This window comes from Apiospora kogelbergensis (genome assembly GCF_038363985.1).
Source record: "Apiospora kogelbergensis strain CBS 113332 chromosome Unknown utg000005l_segment0_segment0, whole genome shotgun sequence".
Taxonomy (NCBI): domain Eukaryota; kingdom Fungi; phylum Ascomycota; class Sordariomycetes; order Amphisphaeriales; family Apiosporaceae; genus Apiospora; species Apiospora kogelbergensis.
Window position 1 is genome coordinate 3,429,166 of NW_027117422.1, and position 10,811 is coordinate 3,439,976.

The following is a 10,811-nucleotide window of genomic DNA, read 5'->3' on the forward strand; positions in this document are numbered from 1 at the left end:
TGGAAAACTCTTGGTCTCAATGTCCTAGACAGCATCGGCAGTATCATTGCATTTTCAATATTATACGTCACACACCATGTACCCCGGCCCTCGCTTCTTGAGCCTTGCACCCAAGGGTACGAGACTACTTCCTCCGACCCAACCAGTCGGTCGAGGTCAGGCTATTGGCCCATGGGATCGATTCATGTTGGTATAAGTATATCTTCCTGCCCAAGCCTCCCCTCGAATCGAGATAAAACCCCACGCTATCTACTAGATGCAGTGGAGCAATCACCTGTAAGCATATATACCCCTTGAAGATCTTGGTGACGGTTGCCTCCAACGCACGTATCATCCCCCTTAAGATGCCTTCGTCAAAGCCACGCCCGGCAGAGGTGGCTCAGGAGACGAAAAGACATTATCTTCCGATGATAAAGGCGCAATACTCAGAATATTATAATTGGCCATGTTACTCTTACCTTTACCAGCACCCGATCCCTGTCGAACACTGGCCACCAGACTCCTACCGCGACCCCAGCTTGAATCCACCTCAATTTTGTGAGTTTTGCTCGGCAAAGCTGATCTCGGCTCGGCTATCGGCTGTTGACACAAATCTAGCCGTGACTGTCGGTGATCCGGTGGACCTTGCACTCGAGTGGGCGCAGACTTTAGGGGGTGCAGATCACCGGATCCCCTTCATCGCTGCCGCGAACGACAAACGGTGAGATGACCTCTATCCTTGAAATCTTTCAACTCCCCCTACCGCTCACTTAACGAAGAATGAAGCTAATGATAAATCAAGGGCTGGGGGAGATTGGGAAACAGGCGTTATCGGTAAAATAAACCTACGTGGTATACTGTGGCTGTTCGAGTGGAAATTCTGAGTTACCCCTTTTTGAATCCAGGTTACGAAGAGCGTTTCTGCCGCCGCAGCACGCTAAGCCTTACGCTGTCTACTCCGGCGCCGAACTCGCAAGTAGATTCAAATTACCCCATACCCTCGGAGGGCTGCATATACTCCGACTGCGTCGTCGTCTTCCGCGGGCCCCACGAACAGTATACCAAGTGGGAGCCGGAGAACTGGTCCCACCTGCCCGTGGTCTCGATCCCGGCCGCCCGCTGGCCTAAGCTGAACCAGATGGGCACAAAGTTTGCGTTCGACGTCGAAAAGGAGCTGGTCCGTGCCAAAATTCGCGCGGCTCTGGCGGCGTGTGTGTATAACGGCCACAGCCGCGTTGTGATCGGGAATTTTGGACTGGGCAATAGCGCCCGGAACCCCGCCCGGGAGCTGGCAGAGCTCTGGAGAGATGTCTTTCTGTATGACCCCGATTTTCGGGGAAGGTTCGCGCAGGTACGTAGGGAGGTTTCGTCGGTGAGGTGGGATGGTATCGTGCGACATGCCACCGAGGCCGGCTTCTGGGGAGGTTAGCCCGCTCTCTGACACTAACTTGGCCCCGGCTAGGTCTGCTTTGTCTTCGAAGACCTCTACGAGAGCACCACTCGACTCATCTTCGAGGAAATGTCGAGGAAGGCCAAAGGGGGAAGCTCGGGCTCCAAAAGCAAATCGAGATCTCACAGCTCCAGCTCAAGTTCGGTGCCAACGAGCGCAACTCCCAGTGACTACGATATTTTTGCCGGGGTATTCGATAACTCCGCGATACAAAGCGTCCTCTCTCGACAGGATCCACGATGCAATATTTCCATGCTAACATCGTGATTGTTGTCCTATTGATGGTTCGGCTAGGCAGTAAAACCGTAAGGGTTAATGGCGAGGTCAGGGTTACGTTTCCTCGCGTAGCAGGCGTATCTATGGGTATTCAGGTTCGATTTGGCAAGGTTGGGGGGCATTTGCTTCATGTCGGAGGGTTCCTCTCGTTCCGGTTGGTTCGTCTTCATGTTGGGTGCGCCTGCAGTTTTTGGTGACATGGTTTGTTTCTGTCGGCCGGTCCTTAGAAGTCTCGTTACATTCTCATGCTGGGGAAGAGGGGTGCCGTCAAACTTACCTAACATGTGCAGGGAAGCATGCAGTTATCGGCCCCAAAAGTTGGTCACGCAGGTGGTTGGGCTCCCTGGTGGTTGGTACATCCCTAATACAGCCTGGACAGAAAGTACAGTAATGTAACAGGAGCTAAATACTTGTATTATGTGTGACATGTAGGATGTAGTCGTCAGTCATCCCGAGGGACATTAGTGACTATCGAAGCTAGATTCTGCCAATCCCTAACTGTCATAGTTCTTCGCGGCGTCTGGAAACTCTGCCAAGATAGCCTGTCCTTTCCGGTCCGATCTGAATTTTTCCAAGTGGCTTTTCGGAACAAAGTAGCATCATGTTTGCTTGTATTGCAATTGGCGATGACGGGCGAGGAAAGTAATACAGCGGTTGAAAAAAGAAAAACGCTTGGCCGCTCCCTGAGGAACGGACGACTGGTGGACCTGGCCCCGAGAACTCCACCGTAACTATATGATATTACATCCTTGATGCTTGCCCTGGCGTTAGTTGTAACCCGGACTCTGGACGAACATTATGAACTCTCTCCAACCCCGATCAAGCCGTGGGGGTCGAATATGCTAGGTATGCTGGGCAGCACGGTGAGTAAAGACTGTGAGGTGCGGTCCCAGCGAGCCCATAACTGTCTCCGGAAGAGATCGGTTTTCAGACATGTATTTGTTTTTGTAACGAATTCGCAAAAGCATATCGGAACCGTGTATAACCAGCCGGCAATACTTTTCAGGGATTGACGTGCAGACACAATGGTTAACATCTAACGTAAACAAATATGCCTGCCTTATCATGAACTGCATCATCATTCCAGATCGATTGGGAGCAGGCCAGATGACAGTTTGTGTCACTGTAGTAGAGATTACCACCCTGTCCTGCAGTGACGTCCTTGCCCGTCAGCCTGGGGGCCTCCTCTGTCACCCCCATCTTGGCTCTCCGCCGCATGAGATGGCGCATTCTTCTTTTCATTGTAGCAAACAAGTTCCGAGGGTTTGTGGTGGCGTCCGACGTGGCTCTCCCGTTTGCATGCAGAAGGACATCCCAAGACCAGGAAAGGGACGCTGAGATGAGACATTTAATAAGACCGACTACCTCCATCAGCTTGGATCTGACAGGTCGAATTTGGACGGGTGCGATATCTAAAGTCGACACAGCGGACACTTTAACGGAGCCCTCTGGTTTGCTGGCTCACTTCAGCCGCCGGGAACCAAGACAACAAGAATGATGGAGGAGCTGTCGACACCCATTGCCTCTCGCCCGTAATTAAACGCCGCGCCGTGGGACATGCGCCGCAATGAACATGTACCGTCTGGGGCCAGAGAAATGACAACTGCGAACGGCGAAGACGGATCGAAGACTGATAATGTTAGCTGCTGTTTCAGCGGCAAATGCCCCTAATAAGATGCAAGGATCTGCAAGCAAAAGCGCCGTTGCACCAAAGGCTGCACGCCGTGGCGCCTTAGCTGGCAAAACTCTATTTTTACTACACAAAGTGCGTGACGGGCGGAGGAAGAGGATGGATAGAGGGTGCTGATGGCCGAGGTAGGCCAGGCAGACTCCAGCCTTCTGCACGCTTTGTTTCTATACCGCCCATCTGAGGCTGGTTGGGGTTTGCTGGACAAGTGAGAATTGTTTGTGTTTATTTCTTCAAGTGCGGCCCGTCGCAGCGCCCATCGCAGCTGCAGGTCTTAGCCGGAATGCCAGCCTCTCAGGCGAGTGGCAGACATGGGTGAGCAACACCAGCCATCAACATGGCACCAGGCATCGATCAATTGATGAGTACCCAGGCTTTCCAACCAGTTGAAGTGGGCGGGAGGCGGGATGTGACCCAAGAGCAAGAAATCCCAAGATTTCCTGGGACTCAGATTTTCCACAGCTGGTCGCTTCCCGTTTAATCAAACTTGCATGTGGCACGATCACCTTTGCGGAATCTCTGGCATAACAACAACAACCCCATCACCTGTGAGTCGACCGATTTATCACACACCGGTCTGGCGTCGTTTGTCTCTTCATCAGTTGGCTAGTCGCTCAACAAGTGGTGGTGATTACCTATGATCCAAGCTTTTGGTAGACCAGGAGTAGCACTGAATCATTTCCAGGCCTTTGATGGGCCACGGTGCCATATTTTAAACCGATATAACCAGAGCCTCGTAAGCTGCTAAGCTCACTGGCGTTATGGCTGTACGAGATGCAGTTTTATCTTCTAGCGCTGCGGACTCGGTTGCCATATCTTATTGACGCCATATGGTTGCTTGTTTGTATCGACACACACCTCCGCTGGACTCTCACCAGGCGTTTCTGCGAGTGGCTGCTCTGATTGATGAGTGCCGAGACAGAAGTTGAACAAACTACACCAGCCACATCCACCGCACCGGGATGTGCTATGTACCATAACAGGGGGTGGTTTTCTTTCGGCCCCCGGCCACATTGTCATCACCTAATTGTCCAATGAACGATCTTGTCACCGCATCATCGTTACTTCTGGCCCAACGTATCGGCGTCATGAGGTCTTTTCCAGCCCGAGGGAGAGATGTAGAAGAAGTGAAAATGAGTCTCGCAGGATCATCAGATCGTAGATGTCAGGTGGGCGGCACTACAAATTCGCAAACAGACCTTTAAACGCCCACACGCGCGGGGCTGATTCGACCTTCACACACTTGCTCCCAAACCGACCGCGCCACTGTTCCTTCGTTCTGCGGCAAGGGGGGCCAATGAACATGCGTTAGTCACGATCTTGAGATATTCGAAGCAAACTGCCTCTTGGACGACTCGGTCCAGAGGGTGATAACTTGTGCTGGACGTCTGAAATAGCTCTCACAGAATCTCAGAGGTAAGAATGAGCATTTACAACAGGGAGTTTCGGTCCTGGTAGAGTCACTCCGTCACTCCGCTCACCATCTCCCCCTCTCTTGTGCGCGGATCCATCCATTGGGTCTTCTACCTGATAACGAATGCAACGCTGAACCATGCATTGGTGATCCCGCATAAATGAACAGTTCGGTTGGTGGCGAGTCCGCCACAGATATGGACGATACTGATGCAAAGTCATTATTGGTTTTCGTAGGCTTTGCACGGCAGCCTGACGAGGCCTTCTATTTGCCTGCCCCGTAGATGGCACTCCAAGCAATAGGCCCGCCCGATGGGACCAATGATGTTCTTGCCAGCATTATCTACATCTTACCATGTGCGACCGACTCGATATGGAAAGGTGGTGACAATGGGTCGTCTTTGGTGTGCTAGCTTTGTGCCAGGGTCACAACTAGGGACTATCTTGCCCTCCAACCCGGTATTTTAGGGTAAACGGCCTAGGGGTTGCAACGATGTCACATTGGATTCGTGGATGTTGTTGGCTTCCTTGGTCGCAAAAGCGCGCCCCAGCGCCTGGTCACACATCCGGCATCGCTTAAGCGTAGGTAAACAGCGTCACAAAGCACCAGACAGACAGCCCAATCTATGCCCCATTATCCCCAGACTGTCACCACTTATCCCTTACAGGTCCCATCTCTGGTGAGAACAACTAGCGGTTACTGTACTGGTTTACTGTACCCTGTAGGTCTATCAACTTGGAGAGACCATATCTCGGAACGCAGCCCGCTGGCCAGAACTTTGCATCTTCAACCCGTCTTTTTTTCTCAGCCGTGAAATAAGGGTAGATATATAATATCCTTGTCATGGAGATCTGACCCGGATAGATCCGGGTTCTGTCCGTGGCCTATTCGAAGGATATCATAAAGATGGCCGACACGGCGCTGGTGGGCTCGACGTAGCAGCGCAGTGCTTGGACTGGAATCAAACATAAGCACAATTGAGACGGCCAGGGAAGTGCCAATAAAGAGACGCACGTATTGGTGATAGCTTGACCATCACACGTTTGAAATTCGGTTAAGGTCCTACGCGAGATGAATGGCGGCTGACTCGAGACCGCAAAAGCACACATCTAGAGGCTTTTCTTATTTACCTGGGCAATATTAACATTGCATCTGCCCAAACCAGCGGCTTCTCGGCCCCTCTTTCCCGACATCGGGGGCACAGGGTGTGTTTGTTCGCACATCGCGAAGTATCAAGGATCCTATCTGCATCAAGGTCTAATTATGCAAGCCATCAAACTGATTCGTCTCCCCACGCATCTCCTGGAATCGACCTTCCCCCGTTGTATTAAGAGAGGAGGGCAGTGTAACCAAGTGAAGAGCTAGAGGCCAAGCATATCAAAAGTACCAGGCGTTAGTAGCACGCCACACCTGTATGATCAAGCTCTTCTTCCTGCGAGGGAGTGTTGTCGATCCTGTAGTCCACACCTTGGCACCCAAGTATCGCGTCCAATAGGAGACGGCATGTCTCGCTATCTATCATTTGACATAACGGCTTCAGTAAATTCGGATCACCGATATTCTCCCATCTCCGCGGGGTCTGTTATGCTCTGGACTCTGGACCGTACATATCATGATCTTATCATGAGGACTGACATGGCGAGATCGGGGGTTGGCTGGCACTTCTGCATTGCGACTCGGACGCACGTAATCTCGCTTGTGGGCTTCCGGCTGCGGTAACCACGGGCTCGTTGGAACTCATGGGTACAGCATATGTCTCGTAGGCACACCGGTTTCATTGCTTTATTTTTTCTTAATCGTAGCTCATCAAGTGTATCACCCACGCACTTCTCTGCCTACGTATCCCAAGAGATCACCAGCTTCTACCAATACTGTGGCCGCAATCCTGCAAAGTTGGACATCACGCCTCCGTTGTCATCGCCTTCCTTCTTGCGCTGACCGGCGAGCTGTGAGGGGAGAAGAAAATAACGTTAGCTATCGGCCAACTTCGAAGATAGTCATGGCAAGAAGTACGGAAGGGGAAATTGGGGCACTTACTTCTAGCTGCACTCCCCTATGAATGTGAACCAACCAGTCCACGTAGCTCTGCGCCTCGTTGTTTCTATCCTCGACCAACATTCTAGCGAACTCGAACTCGGCACCATCGATGCCTTGTCTCGCGAGCTGAATCGTAAGTGCCTTGGATCCGCGCATCGTCTTTAAGAACTCAATGATGTTGCGCACCTGCGCATTGAGGTGTGTTTCTAGTACTGGCAAGCTCGAACTATACGGGTCGAGTGCCTTGAGGTTGTCCTTGCCCTCTCCGAAGAGATCGACCAGGAGGTTAGGGGAAGTCTGGGCATGGAACCAAAGGAGACACTGTTGACCATTGTCCACAAGGTACACACCGCCGGGCTCAACCCTGGAAAAGGACGTCCGGATCGCGGGTGGCATCTTGAGATGGCCGTTTTCGTCGGGGAAGCCATCCTCTGGTGCCAGGTTGTGAACCGGTAGCATGCGGGGATACAGGTATAGACTGAGCTCGCCTGCTCCCATCGATCGAATCATGCGCATCTCATGAACCCGGCGATCAGAGCTCTCGTTGCCGCCCTTGAAGGCGCGACACTTGATCAGGCCAAGCATGTACATGGCGAATTCCTTCATCTTCTCCGGCATGACCAGTTGCCCAGGTGGGTGCGATTGTACAGCATGGTTCTTCCTGTACCCAGCCAATACGTCAATCGTCTTCTCCGTGAGCGCCAAACGAACGTCCTTCAGCGTGGTAGATGTGGTGGCCAACTTGCTGGCTGCTTCCTTCGCTATTATGGTATAGACTGCGTCCTGGTCGATAAACTTCAGACAGTCTCGCACATTCTCACTGACGCTGGCAATGACGTTCTGGCACCTCACGCGTCGTTGGCCATTCGCAGTCGTATATAGCAAGGCACATTGGAAGTGGGCATCAAGCTTCGAGTCGAGCTTGCCATCGTAGCCAAACGTGACTCCAATGGTCTTGTCAGCGTCGATAACGCCAATCTCGAGGTCTGCTCCGATCGTATGATGGATGAAGTTACCCGTATACGTTGAGATCTGGAGACCGTTGGAGCAGCGCACTTTCATCAAAGCCTGGTATCCGGTCTCGCGGGTTACCGTGTGCTTGATTTCCTGTGAAAGCTTTGCGTTGTCTCGCCCAGCCACGAAGTTGGGATAGTAGAAGGTCTCGCCGCCTGTTGTCGAAGCGACGTGTCCAATCGTAGCAATGTCAAGATAACCGCCAGAGGGCGCTGCCAAGAAGAAGTCAATACCAACACCAGCAGCCGTCATTTTCTCGGCAGCCTTCTTCCATTCGGGATGCTCGGTGTTGAAAAGTTTCTTGTCAATCTCACCGCCAGGGTGCTTTCCGTCGTCTCTCATAAAGAGTCTGCCGGGTCCCCATGTCGGCAAAGCCGAGAGCGAACAAACGATCTTCCCACCGGTCTTTTCTAGGGCAGCCACGGCTGACTTCAGGGTCGGTAGTAAAGCTGGCTCGGGGTTCTTGATGTTGGCGAAGAGGGTAGGTAATCTGGTAAGAAGTGAACTGATGACTGCTCGGGACTCATAGGGGTCGACGAAAAGTCCGTCACTTAGGGGCAGGAAAGGATCCTCGATGTCGGGCATGATCAACATCTGCGCCTGTTCCAGCGCTGGGTTGCAGTTGTAGAAGTGAATGTCCTTGTCGTATGTGATGAATCCTACTCGGGCCCCTTTGGGTATCCGGCGTCTCAGCTCTCCATTCTCGTCCGTCTCGCCCTCGCTGCCTTCAGGGGCGTACAAGGCTGCCAGAATACCCTCACAGAAAGCCTCAAGGAAACCCTTGTTGAATGCCTCCTGCGTGACATCAATCACGAAAAGCCAGTTCAGGCCGACCGGCTCTTTGGTCCAGTATTCCTTTGGAACTAAGAATTCGACGGTGCCTCGGCTCAATTCAGGGCGCTGATCCCGGTCCACTCTCACGCCCTGAGGAGTTGTGGCGCAGAAATATTCTGAAGGGGTATCATTGGGGTAGGTACACAAGTTACAGACGAACTTGGAACCTCCATCACGGAACATCATAAACGGGTTGATGTAGGCCCTGCAACGTCGGCAACGTGGTGGCCCAACATCGCCAAAGTCCAGAACGGGAATCTCCAACTCTCCAGGCTCGAGCTTGGCAAGGGGTTGAGCAACCAAGCCAAGAGGAAGCCCGGTAGAACTCAGACCCTCGGCGCTGAAGGGGATGTTGTTCATAGTGAGACGAGTAAACTTGGGCGAAGAGTTGCCTTGGTCGAAGGCAACGAAAGGGACACTGGCCGGCGGAGGTACATGACGCTCAAAGGTGGGATATACATTATTTAAGTAGAACTGCTGAGGGACGTCTCTTGAGATTGGCACACTCGGGATGTCATCTGGGGAGACTTGTCCACCACCCGAAGCAGGTACGAAGGCGGACTGTGGTCCACTGTCCTGTGTCCCGTTACTCGCAGCAAACCCGGAAGACGCAATTGGGTTATAAGGTGAGCTGGCCGGGGCGGGGAACTGGCTGTTCGGTGCAAATTGGTTGGGGGTCATGGGCGAGCCAAAGAATTGTTGTCCGCCGCCTTGGGCGGACGGATCAGCGTTCAGAAATGGCGTGGAAGGGGTACCGACGGGCGGCATGCCATTGAAAGCTTGTGACGATCCAGTAGGTGCCTCGACGTTGTGGAAGGCATGCCTGTCCTTCTTCTTTTTCTTGGCCGCACCCGTTTGGTGGCCGTCCGCGATACCAAGCCCTGCCATTTGAGAGGCCAACTCCTGCTCCTGCTGCGGCGACTGTCCTCCGTACATGCCTTGGCCGTGTGGCGGCGCATAGCCCTGAGGCGGTTGGGGAGAGGGGGCTCCTCCCATGGGTTGTGGTGGTGGCGCTTGGCCACCATAGTACTGCTGGGCTGCTGGCGGAACAAACTGAGGTGGTGCGGGTTGGCTCGTTCGGTTGGGGTCGTTCGGGTCGAGCTGCTCGCCCTGTCCCAGGGAGTGGTACATGGAATAGTCGGCCATGGCGTGGGTAGGATGTGATGCGAAAGAGGTGACGATGCGATCGGCTTATCCTGTTAGGTGGGCGGTTCGGAAGAGGAGATCAATCAATTCGACGCCTGTCTGCGAAATGAGAAATCATAAATGCACGAAGCTGCCCATGGCCAGCAAGTCGCAGCAAGCACGGAATATTCACTGCAAAGAAAGGTCTGGTTGGCTTGGCTGTATTTCAACGTCAATGTCAATGTCGAGGTCAAGGCCAGTCAGTCAGCCAGCCAGCCAGTCTCGTCTTTAGTCTATCGCCGATTGGGCAAATCCTAACATCTGGCCACCCTGGCGACTAGCAGCCTCCGTACTTATTGTAGCTACATACGACCTTCCAGGTACTTGCAGACCTGGAGACCTGGATTCAGGGGACACATATCCAATAGGCGCGCATCTTCCTCCGACGGCCTTTTTCCCTTCCGACCGTATCTGGCCGCCCCACCTGCATTGCCCCGCCGACCTATCACCTACGGAACCTCACCTACAGCGGGCTTAGGTGCCTCCATGCACCAAACAACAGGCCGACAGGGGTGGGTTTCCAGGGACCGAGTGCGCTAAAAGCCCAGCAGCTTCCCAGCTTCCCAGCTTCCCAGCTTCCGGCTTCCAGCCAAACCAGCAATAGGCGCGACCCGACCGCGTAGCTTGGCTTTCATTCCTGACCATCCATCATCATCGGCATTGGCAGCGAAAAGTATTCTTGGGAGGAAGACTTTGATTTCGCGAAGCACCTCAACGCTCGTGAAGGAACGCTAGCACAAGGCCAGATAACCAGAATTAACTCGACTATTATTCTTGCTTGTCTGTCTGTCTATGCTGTGCTTGATTTGATGCCGGTGGCTTGTGCCACTGTCGCATTCGACTCGTTCCATTGTCACGATCCTAATTCGGAACCAACGACATCCAGCTCTGCTTAAAGGCGGCAATTGGAACCCAAAAACCAAGCATCGCCCAAT

At 53.0% G+C, this 10,811-nt stretch overlaps 2 protein-coding genes across 2 annotated transcripts; one reads left to right on the forward strand and one right to left on the reverse strand.

The window, feature by feature from the left end:
- Positions 1 to 344: 344 nt before the first annotated feature.
- Positions 345 to 1,696, forward strand: PG998_007711 (uncharacterized protein; the record flags this gene model as incomplete). The annotated part of the gene is made up of 5 exons (XM_066874527.1): positions 345 to 537; positions 598 to 700; positions 782 to 813; positions 885 to 1,330; positions 1,442 to 1,696. 5 exons carry the CDS (start codon positions 345 to 347, stop codon positions 1,694 to 1,696), a joined length of 1,029 nt encoding a protein of 342 aa, XP_066730472.1.
- Positions 1,697 to 6,668: 4,972 nt separating this feature from the next.
- PG998_007712 (Sec23/Sec24 trunk domain-containing protein) lies at positions 6,669 to 9,837 on the reverse strand (the record flags this gene model as incomplete). Its single annotated transcript, XM_066874528.1, has 2 exons — positions 6,669 to 6,752; positions 6,844 to 9,837. 2 exons carry the CDS (start codon positions 9,835 to 9,837, stop codon positions 6,669 to 6,671), a joined length of 3,078 nt encoding a protein of 1,025 aa, XP_066730473.1.
- Between the last annotated feature and the right edge of the window lie 974 nt (positions 9,838 to 10,811).